This window comes from Canis lupus, chromosome 12, assembly GCF_048164855.1.
Source record: "Canis lupus baileyi chromosome 12, mCanLup2.hap1, whole genome shotgun sequence".
In the NCBI taxonomy this organism is placed as follows: Eukaryota; Metazoa; Chordata; class Mammalia; order Carnivora; family Canidae; genus Canis; species Canis lupus.
The window spans coordinates 15,777,471-15,797,093 of NC_132849.1; the positions used below are offsets into that span (position 1 = coordinate 15,777,471).

Sequence of the window (19,623 nt, forward strand, 5' to 3'; positions counted from 1 at the left end):
CGGGCGCGGGCGCGGGCGCGGGCGCGGGCGCGGGCGCCGGATGTGACGTTTCCGGAAGCTCGGAGTGGCGTCCGCGGGGACAGGTGGGGAAGGGTCCCGGGAATGTGGTGGGAATCTGAAGGGGAGCGGCCGCGGTGACTGTGGGGCCTGCAGCCTTGTCCTTCCCCGCGCCCTCTGCCCGGCCCGCCGCGCCGCGAGCCCACTGACGGCTCCGGTCCCAGCCAGGCCCGGCGCGTCCCCGCCTGCCGCGCTCTGAAGACCCGAAAACCAGGATAATTTTGCCCTGGGTTGGCAACTTGGGCTTGAGGGCCTTCAAGAAGGGGGCCTCAAGCAGGTGTCAGGAGGGCCCTCCGCTCACGCTTGCCACTTCCTTTGACCTCCTCTTGGTCTTAACTCCTCAGCCCCTTGTGCCACCTTTGCCCCTTTTTGGGGATGCCGCATCTGCTCTTGGTGGAGGGGTGCGTAGCCTTCTAGCACCGGGCACCGCTTGCTGGTCCTGGGAGGGTCTTCCGTTCTCGACCCCGCAGATCCTCTTCCGCAGAGGTACTGAGGCACCACAAGCGTCAGTTAGCTTTAATGGGCTCTGGATCGAGTTTACGAATTAGGCCAGCTGGGAAGGTTTTGGAGTTGCTAGCGGCTTTCTGAGCCTCTAGACCGGCCTTGGGGGAGATGGAATACCTCTGCATCCCCGGTCGTCCGCACAGCCTTTGTACCATTCTTGAGAGTGTTTGGAGAGGAAGTTTGGGGGAAGTGTGACCTCGAGCTAGAACTGGCCACGAGAAGCCTCTCTGAGGGAGGGCGCGGAGTGGGAAACAGAAAAATAGTGTATGGACAGATTAAACACATGTGAGGATTTCTGGGCAGGTCAGAATTCTGAGAGAACAAAAGATCTCTGTTGGGAAGGAGTCAAGTTTAAGACTAAAAATACAAAATGGGGTCAATTGACATAGGGCTTTGAATTCCAAAACATATTCTTCGATAGTTTGTTTATTCTAGAGCATGCTGGCTAGGGTGTGCTGTAATTCAATCTGTAACGAATATCCAGATTCTTTTTGAAAATGATATAGACTGATACCGGTTGGGAATTGGAATCTAACAGATCGAGAAAGATTGTAGAATTACTGCAGTTTGAAATCCAGGGAGGGAAAACCCTTGGGTTTTTTGCTGGTCCATCTTTGCATCCTAAGTTATCTTTGTGCCCTTTTTTATTTGAAGAGTGCTTAGTCTTTGAAGATAGATTTAAGTAAGGGTTTTGTTTTTGTTTTTTTTTGTTTTTTTACATCTAAATTCCTTAATCTGACGTAATGAATGATGTTGTGGATTGACTGGAATAGTGTTTAAGTGCACAGAGCTAGGGTTGTGGGCATTCATTCCAGGCCATTTCCCCTTACCTTGTGCTCAGATATGAAAAAGTACACCACGGAAAAATGTTAAGTTATTCTCATTAAATAAAAATGAACAAACTTGAAATCAGTTAACAGTCCTCACGAAAGTTCATTGATATACTATGCCAAGTACTGGGTAGATGGAAGTGGGTAGCTGGTAGGAGAAATCATGCAAAAAATATAAGATGCCATTCACCCTTTTATGATACTGAGAGCAAAGCTATCTAATGATAGGGAATGATTAGTATGAAAGGTATAAGAGAACCCCCATTTCAGTTTTACTCCCTGTACCACCTAATTATGGCACAGGTATTGTAGGCTTTTGAGTTGGCCAATGCTTTTATCATTGTGATATGGGCTTCTTGAGGGTCTCAGCCTTCTTGTGGGAAAGAGACCTTATTTGATTCAAGCCACAGTGCGTGGTATTTTTCTCTTAATTTCTTCATAAGGTAGAAGTTTGTGGGATAACCATACCGTGTGCTAGGCTGTGCTGGGGTGATGAGAACCATGGTACTGACACCACCTGTTTTTTCTGTCTCAGAACTTCTTGGTCCTGATGTCTGACCATGGAGATGTGAGCCTTCCGCCCGAAGACCGGGTGAGAGCCCTGTCCCAGATGGGTAGCACAGTGGAGATAAATGAAGACATTCCACCCCGACGGTACTTCCGCTCTGGAGTCGAGATTATCCGAATGGCATCCATTTACTCTGAGGAAGGCAACATTGAACATGCCTTCATCCTCTATAACAAGTATATCACGTAAGACACCCCCGATTTCCTTTTTCTATTCCAGTGACTGATGTCTCACTCATTCTGCTCTTGTGCTCATTTATTCTGCTCAGAATTGCTAAAACTAGAGAACTTTACAACATCATTAGCATTAATCATTTTTGCAGGCAGCTCCTACATACTGTCCTTGACATTCAAAGTCATGAGTACTGGAAGTGTTATTTTCATGACTCAGTGATTTCATGAGTAAGAGACCTAGCTTTTTGGCCTGTGCCCATGTGGCCCAGCTGTTAGGCAAGAGAGAGGATGGTTAAGCTGTGCATGTTTTGTATTGATGAGTGTTTTTTGTGTCCTTTCTTTATTGAGGCAGCTAATCATAGGGTTATTATTGAAGTTTAGCAGAGCCAAAATTCCTCACCTCTACTTATTTTGTCACAAATTGAGTGATTCAAGAAAAAGGTTTTTCTTCTTAACCTTTATTATAATCATGCAAATCATCAAGTAAGTATTGACCACCTATAGTTTGTGTGGCTCACCATAAGACCTTTCCCTTGAGTTGCTCAGCACCTTAGGGTAGGCAGCATAAATAGAAAATAGTAGTGCAATTAACAGGGAACAGCTTCCAAAGCCCCAGTGATAATGAAATGATGTGTAATTTAGAAAGGGAATAATGTTAAAGGGTCTCATTTATCATCTTTAGCTTTGTTCTTTCATAATACCAGGACCTTTAGAAAAATAATGACTGCGATGTGTTTGTATGGCTCTTAATAGTTCATAGAATATTTCACCTGCATTGTTTCATTTGATCTTCATAGTTCTAGGTACATGGAGTAGGGCACATTGTCCTCTCATTCTGCATGTGAGGAAATGGGCTCTGGGTTTAGTGCTTTGTTCCACACTTTAGAGTAACAAAACTCAGATCTTCTCTCTGTCTCTCTCTGTCTCTCTCTCTCTTTCTTTTAAAGTAGGCTCCATGCCCAGTGTGGAGCCCAATATAGGACTTGAACTCACGACTCTGAGATCAAGACCTGAGCTGAGATCCAGAGTCAGGTGCTTAACCAACTGAGCCACCCAGGGACCCCTAGATTTTCTAACTTTAAAAAAAAAAAAACTTATTAGAGAGAGGGAGCACGAGTCGGGAGGTAGGGGCAGAGGCAGAGGGAGAAGCAGACTCTCCGTTGAGCAAGGAGCCTGATGCAAGGCTCCATCCCAGGATCCTGGGATCATGACCTGAGCCAAAGGCAGATGCTTAATTAACCAACTGGGCCACTCAGGCATCCCCAAATTTCTAACTCTTAATTCAGGATTCATCTACAACATAGGTCTTGGGTTTTTTTGTTTGTTTGTTTTCTTTTTGGTAATGTTCTATGAGTTGGAGCTAGAGTTGAGACCATAGTTTTGAGCCACACTGACTATTTTTTGATTATTTTTATTTTTTGAACAGGTAACATGTACATATGGTGCAGAATGCAGAAGGCACAAAAGGGTATATATATATTTTAAAACTAATTCTCCCTATCCCTGCCTTTTTTCCAAACTCTCAGTGCCCTTCCCCAGAGACAATCACTCTTAATAGTTTCTTACATGTTCTCCCAGAAATGATAAATGCATTTCAGTTATATCATGTTAAGGTTTTGATCACATACTGCTCTGCAGCAGGGTTTGTCAACCTTGTTATTGTTGACATTTGGGGTGGAAGTAGTTGTTTGTTGTGGGTATTGTCCTGTGCATTGTAGAGTGTTTAATGGTATCCCTGGTCTATATCCACCAGATGCCAGTAGCACCCCTCACTCCCTCCCTGAGTTGTGACAACCAGAAATGTCTCCAGATACTACCTGATGGTCTCTAAAGGGCAAAATTGCCTTGGTTGAGAACCAATGCTCTACAGAAAAGTAGCATAGAAGTAGACTTCCTGGGATTTGTACTGTGATTTAAGAGTCCCTTTGGTAGAAAAAGAACAGCTGTTGTTTCTTTATTTTTTAAGTTTAGACGTAGTGCTTGTCTCCTTAGAGATTGTGCAGTCCACCCATGCCATCATGCCCTCTTATGTGATTTAAATGTTGATAAAGTTACATAGAATTATAATTACATTTTTGCCTCTCTTTGCTATTAAGAGTTTTTCATTCTTCAGCACAGTGGGCACAAAACTTATTTTCCTGAGAAGTTTCTTTGGCTACTGTCCTTTCTTCTGCTGCTGACCGAAATAGTTTTCTTGTATATTTCCAGCAATCTGGTGGAGAGTTCTCCCAAAATGAGGCCCCAGGGCACAATTCTTCAAAGAATTATGGTTGAGAAAGTTAAATAGAATCATGGAATCACTCTATCAAATATTTTCTGGAGAACCTTCTGGGTCCTGTTGCCCCTCATAGAAAGTGCTTTGAGGGCAGGGACCATATTCATTCAACAAATATATATTGTGTACATTTGCCATGTACTTGGCACTGCTCTAGGTCCTGGATACATAGGAAGTAAAATGGCTCCTGCCCTTACTGATGTATCTTTCCAGTTATGGGAGAAGATAATAAACAGGTAAGCAAATAACTGTCACAAAGTAAGGCATATGCTAGGAAAGCAAGAAAGAGAGGGCTATGACAGAATAACCAAGGGTATCAAATAGAAACAATTTTACACTGAAACTTGAAGGGTGCCATAGAGTTGGTCATTCCAAGAGTATGGAGCAGAGTGTTTAAAACAGGCATTACTGTGTGTTCAGAAGCTCTTAAGTAGAAATACCTTAGTGTGTCCTGAGGATTGAAAGAACACCAGTGTGTTTGGAATGGAGCAAGTGAGGAGGAAGAAGATGAGGCTGGAAAGGCAGGTGGGGCCGAATCATGCAGGCCACGGTTAGGAGTTTGCATTTTATCTTGATAGAATTAGAAAGCCATTGCAGAATTTTAAGTGAGGTTATGACCTAATTTTACTTATATTCTAAAAATATAAATTTGGGCTATGATGTGGTATATAGTGGAGGATGTGTTAAGAGAAATCAGGGAGATTAGGAAAATCTTTTTTTTTTTTTTTTAAGATTTTATTTATTTATTCATGAGAGAGACAGAGAGAGAGAGAGAGAGAGAGAGAGAGGCAGAGACACAGGCAGAGGAAGAAGCAGGCTCCATGCAGGGAGCCCGATGTGGGACTTGATCCCAGGACTCCGGGTTCACGCCCTGGGCCGAAGTCAGACACTCAACCACTGAGCCACTCAGGCGTCCCAGATTAGGAAAATCTTATGGCGATTCAAGAGAGAGAGCAATGTCATGAAGGAGTGTGGCAGTATGAAAAGCAGCAGGTGGATTTGGCGTTGTGGAGTTAGAGCCCATGGGACTGACTGACTGACATTTTGGCAAGGATGATGGTGTCAAGGTTGACCTCAGGTTTCTGCCCTGAGTAACTTAGGATGTGCTGGCCCATTTAGATGGGGAGAATGGTATAGAAAAGAGGTTGAGAGGGGATCCCTGGATGGCTCAGCGGTCTAGCTCCTGCTTTCAGCCCAAGGCGTGATCCTGGAGTCTCAGGATCGAATCCCACATTGGGCTCCCTGCATGGAACCTGCTTCTCCCTCTGCCTGTGTCTCTGCCTCTCTCTCTCTCTGTGACTATCATAAATAATAAAAAAAAAAAAGATGCCTGTGAAATACGCAGTAGAAAGTTGGACATTCCAGCCTGAACTGAGGAGAGGTCTGGCTTGCAGATACAAACCCAGAAGTCCTTGGCATATGGGTGGTTCTGAAGCCATGAGAACTGCTAAGATCTTCTGGCATATAGGTCTTACTTGGGGGGGTCCAGGAACCCCATGGGGATTCATTATAGAATTTAGGTTCCACAAACTTGGTTGGGAAAAACTTTTCTTATTTACTAACCTCTAACTGAAATTTAGCATTTCCTTCCATTTCACAGTAGCATTAATAATATTTGTTATATTGTCACCAATGGAAATTAATACACATTATGATGGATACTGCTATCCCAAAACAGCATTTATGCTTACCTCTACTCCTTAATTGCAATACAGTTATTAAAGCCATGATTAGATCCTGTTTTTTTTTTAACATATTAACAGTATATCAATAAAGAAGCACATAGTGCAATTTCAAAAAAAAGATTATTTATTTATTCATGAGAGAGAAAAGGAGAGGCAGAGACAGAGGGAGAAGTAGGCTCCATGCCAGGCTCCATGCCAGTCCCAATGTGGGACTTGATCCAGGATCTTGCCCTGGGCGGAAGGCAGCTCAACTGCTGAGCCACCCAGGCGTCCCCATAGTGCAATTTTTATATTTTGAAAACTGTATTTCAGTAGAATTGGTTTCTTTTGTAACTCTTCACATTTTATATTATATCTTTAAAAAATTATTCTAAGGAGTCCATAGGGTTCATCAGGTGCCAGGAAGATTCGTGATACATTGAAAGATCAGAAACCTTGTTAATAAGACTATAGAATAAGAAGACCCCTGAGGTTGGTTGGGTAGGGAGGGGCAGCAGATAAGACTTGATGGGAGATTTGAGAAGCAGCAGGAAATCCAGGAGAAAGTGGTGTCATGGGAACTAAAAGAGGCCAGTATATGCAGGAGAGTAGCAGTGTATCAGAATGGGTCAGATGGGGTAGGTGAGGTTTTGGGTTTGCTGTTGTGATGTGATTGGTGATCTTGGTAATCAGTTTCATTGGAAGGACTATGAAGACATTAGATTGGAGTGGGCTGAAAAGTGAGTGGACAATAAGAAAGTAAATACCAGGGATGCCTGGGTGGCTCAGCGGTTGAGCATCTTTCCTTTGGTTCAGGGCGTGATCCTGGAGTTCTGGGATCGAGTCCCACATTGGGCTCTCTGCATGGAGCCTGCTTCTCCTCCCTCTCCCTGTGTCTCTGCCTCTCTCTCTGTGTCTTTTCACGAATAAATAAATAAAATCTTAAAAAAAAAAAAAAAAAGAAGAACGTAAACACCATAGGTACAGTCTGGGGGTTGGCAAATTTTTTCTGTGAAGGGCCAGATAGTAAATGTTTCTGGCTTTGTAGGCCATTTGAACCTTGTCACAACCTCTGATTATAGTATGATAACACACGAACGAATGGGTGTGGCTGTGTTCCGACAAAACCTCACTTACAGATACAGATGGCAAGCCAGACTGGATATACTAGTTTGCCAAGCCCTGGCATAGATAACTCTTTGGAGGAGTTTGGATAGAGAGTAAGTGGAAAAATGAAGGAGTAATTGAAGGGGGACAAGGAGTGCATGAATATGTGGTATGTATTTTGAGATGGGAGATTCTGGAGTAGATTTTTTGCTGATGGAAAGGAACCTGTGGAGAAGGAGAAGCTGATGGGACAGCACAAAAAGGGCTTAATAGCAATAAACTCTTGAATAGCCAAGAGGGGGTAGGATTAAGAATACACAGATACTTAAATCAATTTCGTTCTATGACTTGAGGTTACTTTGAGTGACACGAATATCCATGTTAACAGCAAGATCAATATGGGGATCTGTCCCTGTATATGGTGTCCATTTATGGGACCATTTAGTACCATCAAGTGGGCCTGGAAGAGAGCTCAGGGAGAAGGAGGTGGGCTGCAGCAGCTCATTTACTTACTTTGTTAGATTTGGAGTTTAATTTGGAACTTTTGGATTGGCTTGACTGGAAGCAATAAATGTAGCTATTTTCATTTTTCTCACAGGTATCTTTAAGGCCCTAATTCTGATTTTGTGAACTGACAAGCTGTAGGACTTGCAAAAAACCTCTGGCTTAATATTCTCAGTCTGTTTTTGCACCGCTTTTTACTTGGTATATTCTTGTTAGTAACAATGGCTCACTTTGGCAATTATTACAACTGAGGAAAGAGGAGGGAGGGGAGCAGGCATCTACCTTACTGCTCCTCTGCCTCCTCCACTATTGCAGGTCATTGCTCTAGACCTTTTGTGGATACTTTAATTCCGGATTTTAAAAGGCATGTTTGTTCTTTTCCCAGGGGCAGTTCAGGCATCTTAATGATCTGAAGCACATTTGCCTCTCAGAGGTTTTCCCTCCTGCAGGAATACTTTGCCTTTTGCAGACCCCAGTATAGCAGGATCTTCAGCATATTAAATCAGTACATATTTTCATGATGAGCACAGACAGTTATCCAGGCGGTGAATTCTTTCACAGCTTTTTATGGTCATTGACTAGGCTACATAGAAGGGAGTTACAGAGGACTTAGGCAATTCTTGTCTGCTGTGTGAGCCTCCTGTAACACAGACCTGCTTCCTGAAAATGATCTGTTACCTGTATTGAAAATGTTTTCCCCTGGGTTTGAGGCTTATAGACTGGGATCTCTGGTCATGCTCACTATAATCTATAATCCCATGTTATAGGATTTCTGCTTGACTCTGAATTTGTTATTTGTATAGAAAAGTAATATTCATGATTAAATTAAAACAATTATTTTTCAAACCATCTGGCAAGAGAAATACTATAGTGGAAAGGAGAGTCATATCCACCAGAGATAACCACTGTTATTTCTTGTGTGTATAGGAAAATGTTTGTGTCCATGGAAGCACATAGGCTCACGTGTTTATTCCTTTTTTCTTAAAGTGTGAATGAAATCATACAATATATTTTATTTTACAACTTGCTTTCTTAACAGTCATATCTTTCCATATCAGGACATACTGATCCATCTCATTCTCCTCAGGGCTATTTCTTTTGCCTGGAACTGTGTTGTTCCAGACCTCCTCATGGCTTCCTCTCTTTTGGTCCTTAATTAAATGCCATCTTCTCAGCAATGCTTTTCTTAGCTGCCCTATCTAAAATCTCACTCCCTCTCCTGTCACTTCATGTTCCCCTTTCCTATTAATGACTTTCTCCTAGCTCTGATTATATATGTTTTCTTTTATCGTCTGTCTCCCTCACTATAATACACACCTTGTGGTGGGGAGGGATTTATATTCACTGCCAAATCCCCAGCCTTTACAATAATGCCTGACCCCAGAGTAGGTGCTCAATAAATATCTGTTTAATGAATGAGTGAATTACTATGTTGTTGCAGCATAATTCATTACATAATCCCCTATTGATGGACATTTGAGTTTTTAGTTTACTTTTGTGACCAATGCTATACTGATGAGTCTTATATATATATCTTTGTACTGTTATGTAGGATAAATTCCTAGAGGTGAAATTGTGAATTTAAAATACAGAGTTTAAAATTTGAAGAGGTGTCTTCTTTCCCTATCTCCAGGAAAATTACAGTTCTGTAATAACACAGTATGTTATCAAATTTCAGTCCTGTTAAGAGTATATATGGACACCCATTTCCTTACATCCTTGTGTACACTGGTTATAATCAATCTTTAAGCCTTTGCCAATTTGATATATGGAAGTGGTACCTTATCTTAATTTGAATTTCTTTCATTATAAGTAAAGTTGATTTCCTTTTCTGCAAATCTCTTTTTATCCTCATTGTCCTTTTCTGCATATCTTTTTATCCTCATTGTTCTAAGTACCATCTTTGCTTTGGTACCCTCTCTAAGCTGCAACCAGATCTTACCCCAGAGAACAGTATACATCTGGGCCACTGGTATTCTATGTCTACAACACTTCTAGCCCTGGAGTTAACATCTTCCTCTGTTCTTGCTCACACTTTTTATTTATTGGTAAAAACAATCATATGGCATAATATAGCAATCACTATATATATATATATATATATATATATATATGCGCTATATATAGCATATATATCAAGCAGATGTTGGCTATGTGCTAGACACTGTGCCTGACTCTTTTTTTAATCTCTTTAAATGTCCCAGCAGCCCTATCAGGTAGCACTGGATTCTCTCTCTCTCTCTCTCTCTCTCTCTCTCTATCTATATATATATATATATATAAACTGAAGTGTAGCGAGACTGGATAACTTTCAGGAGTTCACGCAGCTAGTAAATGGCTAAACCAGGATGTGAGCCCAGGCAGGGTGGCTCCAGAGCCTGCCTCCTCACCGCTGAGTGCTGTTGCCTCCAGTACAGACAATGGGTTATGTTGCCTGTTCTGTTTTCAAGAGACCCTTCTGTGCATATGTTTCTCATTCAGAAAATTGACTACAGTTGCTGAAACAAGAGAAAGATATTCATGTGTGCATCTAGAAGTGTTACCTTTACTTAAAAACTAGATTCCATTGCATGGTTCAAAATCAAAATAATAGGAAGAGGTATATGCTGAGAGGTTTCATTCCCACTCTTGTCCCATCTACTCTATTTTCCCTGCCCTCTACATTCCTTGGTTTCCTGTATTATTATTTAAAAGTAAATGTGTATGTACATACAGATAGAGAATTGTCCCCCTTCTTACATATCAGATGGTATACTGTATGCACTTTTTTATACTTTGGGCTTTTTTTTTTTCTCAGCTCATCTGAAGGTCTTAAGACCATTTTATGCCTCAAATATTTATTAAGTGCCTCTTCATACAGGCACTGTGCTGGCTTTAGAGGGACATGCAGAGGGCAGCCCTGGTGGCGCAGCGGTTTAGCGCTGCCTGCAGCCCGGGGTATGATCCTGGAGACCCGGGATCGAGTCCTGAATCAGGCTCCCTGCATGGAGCCTGCTTCTCCCTCTCCCTGTGTCTCTGCCTGCCTCTCTCTCTCTCTCTCTCTCTCTCTCTGTGTCTCTAATGAGTAAATAAATACAATCTTTAAAAAAAAAAAGGGACATGCAGAAAAGCACAAGATACAGGAATCTCTGGGCTCAGGGACTTCACAGCCCTTTAGGTTGAAAGCACACGTGAATATAAAGTGTGGTATTTATGTGACATGATACTGTCTTGGCTGATCATTCTTCCATAGAAAGCACATTCAGCCTCCTAAAGTATGAGCAGGTAGCTTGGTCTTGTAGGGCCAGACAGAGCTACTGAATTATAGGTCTCTTGCACATATTAACTAGTCTTACTTATCTTAATATCTTTTTCAGGACCTCATGGGTGAACAAATGAATCTGTATTTATTCTAAATACAGACTTTAAGGAAACTGTTTTATATCTTTTTCATGAACCCAAAGGGAAGAGTTTTAGAATCATTTTTATTTTAGAATTCATCTCTGCCTGAAGGGTCTTGTCAGATTGGATTGAAATGAAAATTTCATATGCCTAATATAGAACCAAGAGAGGAAGCATCATCTAAAAAGAGTTTGCTTTCATGTGGGGTCGGCTTCTTTTCCTTACTAAGGCTTCCTCCTCCGTTTACTCCTACCCATGGCAGAAATTGGGAGTCAGTTAGTCCCCAACTACGGTATGGTATTTTAGAGCTGTGGGCAAACTCCCCTCAATTGATTTGTTTTGGGTCTCAGCTTATATTTATTACAACTTATTCTATTAAAAGACATCTTTGTTCAGTACCCCTCTAACAGTTCTAGGCATTCCAGGAGCCCTGTAGAGGCAGAGTGATATAGTGATTAGAAGAATAGACTCTGAAACTGGCCAACTGAATCTGCCACTTTGGGCTGTGACAAGTTACTGAACTCCTGTTTGTTTTCACTGTTCCCAAGTAGACGTCATAAATATTAGAGATCTGTGAGATGATTCGGTTTATTTTTCCCATTGAGCTTTACAGCCACAGACAAAACTGAAAGAGAAAATCTAGCACTTAGTTTCTCTAAGAACTTTCCATCAGGACCGTAAGGCACATCACATATGTAATATCCACGTATTACATGCCTACAACACATGTACTGTGTAAGCATCTCAGTGCTTAATATGATGCAGAGAATATCCTGCTTTGAAGGAACACGAATCCCAAAGAAAAAGAAGCAAAAGTTAAGATCACGGGGCTAGGGTAGTCATAAAACATGGGTTTTTCTCAGCCCCCTGCCCTTGGTTGCCAAACTTATTTGAAGAAGAATTTGTGACAGAGGCCCTTTCCTTTGGAAACCTGTCACTGTCATTATAACAAGAAAAATAATCTCTTTAGAGGTATATTTTTGGGCACAGGGTAGGTTTGCTTTTTTTCCCCCTCTTATCTTTTTAGTTGTGGGAGTTTAGTGCTTCCTGCACACCAGGTTTGGGAGAGGAGGGGAACGTAGGGTTAAAGGTGGGTGGGGAACATTGGGTTAAAGGTGGGTGGGGAACATGGCCAATGTGTGTGACCCCTCCCTGGCATGTCTGGAAACCCATCTCAACAGTGGCTGCAGAATAAGGCAATTGCTTTGCTTCAGAGTCTGTTGGACGTTTGGATATTTTGCATGATAATAATTCTGATCTGTTCCTTTAGGCTCTTTATTGAGAAGCTCCCAAAGCATCGAGATTACAAATCAGCTGTCATTCCTGAGAAGAAAGACACAGTAAAGGTGGGTCTTCGCTTTCACTGTTGCCCATCTAAAAGCTTCAAAGCAGCACAGACTCACTCCAAGGTAAAAGTAGTTGTGTCCGCATCTGAGCATCAAATCCTGCAATGGGAGATAAGGCCATTTCACCAGATCAGTTATGAAGTAGCAGGTATTGTACAGTAGGGGGTACTTTACATTGTTTTTAGAAACATTGTTATCATTGCCAAATTGACTTAATTATACTTTTTACTTCTCTACTTAATTAGCTGGGAATTATCCTCATTCTCAGTTTTCTATTTTTGTGTCTCAGAAGTTAAAGGAAATTGCATTTCCCAAAGCAGAAGAGCTGAAGGAAGAGCTATTAAAACGATATACCAAAGAATATATAGAATATAATGAAGAAAAGGTAAGTAGATAACACCAAAAGGAAGGAAATTATTTTGGTTTTTTAGGGTATGCCCTAGCATTGTAATATGATTTTTTTAGCAGATCCTGTGCTTTTAGTGGCATATTTTACTTCTTTCAGCAAAGGCCAGAAACTCAAAAGAATAGAACACAAGTGTTTAGGCTGAGGATTCTAATGCATATTTAGCCTGCTTGTCCCCCGAGGTGATTTGAGGGACAGAAAATCTGTTGCTTTTCTGCTGTATCTAGAATGAGAGCCTAAGAACAGTGAAAATTTTCATTAAAACATAGGTTTTTAGATCAGTGAACTTGGAGGTGTTGATTCACATTTGGTTATACCTGTTAATAATAACTGATTGTTTTTCAATCTATTTTCAATTGATTCTTGTTAGAAGAGTTAGTTAGAGCCTGTGGAGAAACTCCCAAAGCACTGTCTGTAGTCTGTGTCAGATGTGAATGTACGCTGCTAGCACTTCCACCTTATTCTGTAGTGCTCTGCTGAGTCCTATTCTGGACTCTAACATTGCAAATCAGCAGAGAAGTAAACAGATATGCAGTGATGCATATCTTTCTAAGGAACTGAGTGAGTGAAAACCTTACTGAAGGAGATTATTACTTGATATTTCTTGTTAGTTTAAAATATCATTCTCTTATTGAACTAATCACAAGGAAAATTTCAGAGGCTTCCTTTTGGGTTAAAATTCAATAGAGACCCCCAATACAACAGGTACAAGTTTGGATTTGGTTCTGTTTTGTGGACTTACTTGGGAGAGGGAATGTGTACATAGCACCTTTAGAGAATAAAACTGTGTAGGATGCAGATTATGAGGTGTAGATAGTAAATTGCATCAGGATTTCGGTAAAGAAGAAAATGCATCAGTAAGAGCTATTGGGGAGAGATCTGTGGGAATGGAAGACTAGGTCTGCAGTGGCCAGCTAGACCCAAGTGGTGACCATTCCTTGGAACTGCTGAGGGCAACGTGAATTCCGTGTTGGGAAATTGGGCCAGAGCAGGTGTACATTTTAGGAAATCACTGTGCTGCAAAGCCTTGTCCTCCTGAGGTGTGACATCACCTGAGCATCATGTGTAAGTCTAACTGCTCTTCCTTCTTTGTAGAAGAGAGAAGCAGAAGAACTCGCCCGGAATGTGGCCATCCAGCAGGAGCTGGAGAAGGAACGGCAGAGGGTGGCGCAGCAGAAGCAGCAGCAGTTGGAACAGGAGCAGTTCCATGCCTTTGAGGAGATGATCCGGAACCAGGAACTGGAAAAGGAGCGGCTGAAAATCGTGCAAGAGTTTGGGAAGGTGGACCCTGGCCTAGGCGGGCCTCTGGTGCCGGACTTGGAGAAGCCCTCCCCAGACATATTCCCCCCAGCACCTGTCGCATCTGCACAGCCTGCGGACTGTAATACAGCTGTAAGGCCTGCCAAGCCACCTGTGGTAGACAGGTCCTTAAAACCTGGAGCATTGAGCAACTCAGAAAGTAGTGAGTCCACTCGCTCAGGTCCTCTTCCACCTGGGGTTCAGCCAGGCAGAGTGTCGTTCTGGGGGTTTCAATCTAAGATTACCTCCATGATCCCACCCATTAGGCCCTGGTCACAGAAGCCCCTCGTCACAGTATTGCTGTGCGGTGTCCTGTCACACTGGCTACTGTATGAAAGTGGCCTTTGCTTCAGTCATATAATTTACCTGGCACAGGTCGATTATCTGAAGAGCTCATGATATCCTTGAAAGTCAGACCCTCAACTTTTAAGGATTTTACAGAGATTCAAAATGTTCAGTGAACTAGAGACCACTGTTGGCCCTCTGGAAGGGAAATCTGAAATTTGTAGTACCACTTTACAATTCAACAGTTGACATTTATTTATTTGTTTGTTTAAGATTTTATTTATTTATTCATGAGAGACACAGAGAGAGAGGCAGAGACACAGGAAGAGGGAGGAGAAGCAGACTCCATGCAGAGAACCCAATGCAGGACTCGATCCTGGAACTCCAGGATCACGCCCTAGGCCGACGGCAGTCACTCAACCACTGAGCCACCCAGGCATCCCAAATTATGCTTGTTTTAAAATTGTTCCTAATCCTTAAGGAGCTTAGTCAAGGTAAATATCATATGTAGTTGGTGATGATTCAGTCTAGCCATAAAAACTGTCGGCAGTCTTTCCTCCTCTCACACTGATCACCTGAGACGGTAACAGTAGCAGCAAAATGATGCATGTACCTTGATTAGTAGAATAGATCATTTTGGGAAGGAACTGGTTTTCAAGTAGCATTTAGGGAAGTCAGCTTTGCAGAAGATCCACTTACAAGGACAACACAAGAGTGGGCAGGGGGTGCCAGACTCCAAAGCCTGGCCTTTAGGATTTTGCCTCATGTACTCAGCCAACTTGTCTCCCATTGCCATTCCTTCATCCACATTTTGTGCTCTGGTCTGATTGGGCTGTCATGTTTCCAGAGCAGCCTCTGGACTATCTTATCCAAGGAGGTTTGTTAGCATTTGCCCTGAACCTATAATCTCCTTTCTTTGTCTCTGCCTTCCCTGCTTTCCTTAAAGTTTTACCATATTCCCTTCCCTTCATTCAGATTGCTTCTGTTCTCCTCAAGACTCCCAGAGCTCTTAGTATCTGTAATGCAGTTGAGATCATCTACCTGGTAGTGTTATTTGCCAATAACTAGATTTTAACTTTGTACTGGTTAGGGCTTGAATCTTACTTGTATTTGTGTTCATGGTGGGCTGAGCACAGTGTACCCATTGGTGTGCACTCGGTGAGTGATTGCAGAATTGCAAGGAAAGGACTGTGCTGAGCCTTCGTTCTGAATCCTCAAATACTGTCCTCAGATGCCATGTGATTGCCTGCTCCTTGATCTATTACCTCCTCAGCAATCCAGAGCTTGCTGTTGAACATCTGAAAAACAATATCCTTTTTCTTTTTAAATGAAAATGTAATCATGAAAGACACCCCCTAACTTGAGCCTGTGGTCTCTCTCACAGTGTTCTCTCTGGTATCCAGGGTGGGGCTCATTCTTGGCATTCTAAACCAGGTTTATAAGTTTCTCTGTGCATTCATGCCTCTTTTGAGGACCAGAATGTGTTTTTTGTTATTGTTTTGTTTTGGCATTTTAACATCTTCTTCAGAATTAGTTACCCAAAGTATTTTCTATTACACAGAATATACCTGGTGTATTTCTGTGCAAGTCCTAGTCTCCAGTATTCTTATCTGAGATAGAAGAGAGATTTAAAATGAAAGTAAAAGCTAAATTGAAGAGGTTGGGATGCCTGAGTGCCTCAGTGGTAGAGCGACTGCCTTCAGCTCAGGGTGTGATCCCGGAGTCGAGGAATCAAGTCTCACATCAGGCGAGCCTGCATCTCCCTCTGCCTATGTCTCTGCCTCTCTCTCGCTGTCTCTCATGAATAAATGAAATCTTAAAAAAAAAAAAAAAAAGAATGAGGAGATTATTTATTTATTTATTTATTATCCTTTGTATTAGATTGTGACAGAATTTCTGAATAGCTCAGGAACTTGTTTTAAGTAGTAATTTACCCTTGTCTTAACTTGAATGGTTAAAGCCTCTTTTCTTAAAGTAATGTACTTGCAGTGGCTGTGGCCACAGCCTCCTTCTCATCCATCAGGGTAAGATCCCCACTCCCTGTTCCCAGTCCGGGGAACCCCAGTGGTTTGGCATTGCTCTCCCAGGACTGCCAGCTCAGGGGTCCACTTGGGAATGCTCTCCCCATGGTCCCATACTTCTCTCCCTTCTCCTTTACAGCTCCTACAATCGATGGACTGCGCCATGTGGTGGTACCTGAAAGGCTCTGTCCACAGTTTCTCCAGCTAGCCAGTGCCAACACAGCCCGAGGAGTGGAGACATGTGGAATTCTCTGTGGAAAACTGGTAAAAACCAAACATTTTCCTGAGCTTAGACTATTACTTCCCCCTTGGCCTCCTGTGAGCCTCAGAGAAGATATCCAGGGATCAGTTACTGTATTCAATGATCCCTCTGCAGAAGGAACTGGGGATAGCATAATGCAGTGTTACTTTGAGTTTGGTTACCTTGCATTTCGTTGATACTCACGGTCCCTTGAATTGAACAGATTATTTTAATGCTACTAGTAAGAAAGAGGTAATTCTAAACTTGGTAGGAAGAGCTAGCATTACCTATATGTCAGTTTTTGAGTACCTGCTTTATGGTAGGCCTGGGAGTATATGATATGTAAGGCACACAGCATGTGTCCACAAGATGTACCTAAGCATTTTGAAGAGATGGGAGATACATCCCCAAAGATAAGTAGCATGCTGAGTGGTATATGTGGTAGAGCACTAGGAATTCAGAGGAAGGAAAGTCATTGGATAGAGGCACTAGGAAGACTCCATTACTAACTGCTGAATGCGGAAATGAGTGAAACAGAATAGACTGAAACAGCCTTGGAGGATGAGAAGGGCTGAGAGAAGCAGTAAGAGGGAAATTATCTTAGATCTGCGCAAAGGAAGAGAAATGGTACTATCCTGGAGCTTCTTGGGACTCACAAGTAGTCCCATTTGGCTGCAGCCAGGAATTCCCACAGGGTATGGGTGCCTGTGGCTTTGCAGAGTGCCCGCTGCAGTGCACATGGGCAGCCAAGGTTGGGAACCACTGAGGTGAGGGACTCAAGGAAACCAAGGACTCATTCTGGTACAGGAAGGGCTTTCGCTTATGTAGATGTTTACCTTGCCGCTGCTGTGACAGAGTGGGGTTGCACTGGTGCCAGGGAGTGGTGACAAGCTAGCTGTTTTCTCCTTTTGACAGATGAAGAATGAATTTACCATTACCCATGTTCTCATCCCCAAGCAAAGTGCGGGGTCTGATTATTGCCACACTGAGAATGAAGAAGAGCTCTTCCTCATACAGGATCAACAGGGTCTTATCACACTGGGCTGGATCCATGTAAGCAATACCCAGCTCTCCGAGGACTAGTCTCCTTCTCTCTCCCCATGTTATAAACTGCTTATTTCTTTCTTAGAACAAAGTGAACTGTGTCCAGATTATTTAGGTGATTGTCTTTCCTTCTGTTGGATACACACTTAACTTTCCTAGCATACTTGACTGCGTCCACTATAGTACTGATTTCTGGGAACTACTTAAGGCTTTTTAATTTTATTTTAGTATTTATTTATTTATTTATTTAAAATTTTAATTTATTTATTCATGAGAGACAGAGAGAGAGAGAGAGAGGCAGAGACACAGGCAAAGGGAGAAGCAGGCTCCACACAGGGAGCCCGACGCAGGACTTGATCCCGGGACTCCAGGATCATGACCTAGGCCAAAGGCAGGCGCCAAACCGCTGAGCCACCCAGGGATCCCTTATTTTAGTTTTTAAAAGATTTTATTTATTTATTCAGGAGAGAGAGCATGCGTGAGAGAAGGAGAAGCAGACTTCCTGCTGAGCAGGGAGGCAGACGCAGGGTTTGATCCTATGACCCCGGAATCATGACCTGGCTGAAGGCAGACGCTAAACCGACTGAGCCACCCAGGCACCCCTAATTTTTTGAATTTTAAAAAATGTTTTAATGCAGATGAACTTGTTTCCATAAAGTCCCAGTTTCCCTGTGAGTGAATGGTGGTAGGACGCTGGCCTTGGAGTATACCTGGATATTGACTGTATAAGCTCTACCTACTTCATGCAAATGATATTCCTAAAAGGTACATAAATCAAAATATTTTAATGAGCCAAGGAAATTAATTCAGATGCTTGTATTGGTCGTTGTTAAAGCAGCATATACCTTTATGTAAATCAGTAGGGTCACCAATATGGCCGATTTTCAAGTGTCTACTTACTGTATGCAACCTTCTAGTGATATTTAGGTAAAATATAATTTCATCCCTAAAGAGCATTTCTGCATTTTTCTTTCTATTCCTTTTCAACTCCTCACTCCATAGACCAAGGTACTTTTCATGTTGTGCAATAGGCTTGCACACAAACAAGTCTGCATTTTTGGGGGGAGATTACGCATACTTGTCTGCGATATTCAGGAAATACTGACCCAGGAGGCAGTCCCACGCACCTCTGTTCTGTGTGCATTCCATGACCTAAACACTTGCCTTCTATGGGGTATCCCCTGTGATAGTATGTGGAAGAAAGAGAACTTGTTTCTTATCTGCTGCAGGATACAAATTTGAGTAAGATGCGGTTTTGGTCTCATAAAGGAGATTAAACAGAGACGAGTAATCACTGTTCACATGAGGCAGGATGTGCCAATGCTTCAAGAGGTACAAACAGCACTATGGAATTCAGAGGAGGGAAGGACTCTACCTGGCTTGATGTAGTAGAATCTTGACAAGATAGGCTAAGGGAGAGTTTCATATGCAGGGGGCAACATTGGAATAAGAATACTGTGTTCCTGGGATCCCTGGGTGGCGCAGCGGTTTGGCACCTGCCTTTGGCCCAGGGCGCGATCCTGGAGACCCGGGATCGAATCCCGCGTCGGGCTCCCGGTGCATGGAGCCTGCTTCTCCCTCTGCCTGTGTCTCTGCGCCTCTCTCTCTCTCTGTGACTATCATAAATAAATAAAAATTAAAAAAAATAATAATAATACTGTGTTCCTGAGACATTGAGAAGTCTAGTCTGCCAGGGTTCATGGTTCATATCAGGAACCCATAGTTGATAAGCTTTAATGTGATACACTGAAGCAATGTTCTGGAGGATCTTGGGTGAATAAGCAGAATAGAAGAAGGTTTTTGAATAGAGCAATGATGTGATCAAAGCCATTCTTTCGAATATCTAAAATAAAGGCAGTTTAAAGTAGGTTGAAGCAGGGAGATCATTTAAGAGTGTGATGATAGAATCTAATGATGA

General features: G+C 42.4%; 1 protein-coding gene and 1 long non-coding RNA gene across 6 annotated transcripts in view; one reads left to right on the forward strand and one right to left on the reverse strand.

Moving 5' to 3' along the window:
* Nucleotides 1-19,623, forward strand: part of STAMBP (STAM binding protein) — a 26,229-nt gene continuing 6,606 nt past the window's right edge. The window contains exons 1-7 of one of the 3 annotated variants that reach the window (XM_072769849.1): nucleotides 1-83; nucleotides 1,927-2,144; nucleotides 12,334-12,409; nucleotides 12,699-12,794; nucleotides 13,911-14,277; nucleotides 16,560-16,684; nucleotides 17,577-17,714. In XM_072769849.1, coding sequence (XP_072625950.1) covers nucleotides 1,942-2,144; nucleotides 12,334-12,409; nucleotides 12,699-12,794; nucleotides 13,911-14,277; nucleotides 16,560-16,684; nucleotides 17,577-17,714 — 1,005 coding nt within the window. In that variant the 5' untranslated portion in view covers nucleotides 1-83; nucleotides 1,927-1,941. Of the gene's footprint in view, nucleotides 544-1,926; nucleotides 2,145-12,333; nucleotides 12,410-12,698; nucleotides 12,795-13,910; nucleotides 14,278-16,559; nucleotides 16,685-17,576; nucleotides 17,715-19,623 lie in introns of all 3 variants that reach the window. The other 2 variants (XM_072769850.1, XM_072769851.1) reach the window with 2 other exon arrangements.
* The window catches only part of LOC140601210 (uncharacterized), a 22,309-nt gene continuing 15,010 nt past the window's right edge, over nucleotides 12,325-19,623 (reverse strand). For all 3 annotated transcript variants that reach the window (XR_012004258.1, XR_012004259.1, XR_012004257.1), the window contains one exon: nucleotides 12,325-12,508. This is a non-coding gene — a long non-coding RNA (uncharacterized lncRNA). The remainder of the gene's footprint in view (nucleotides 12,509-19,623) is intronic.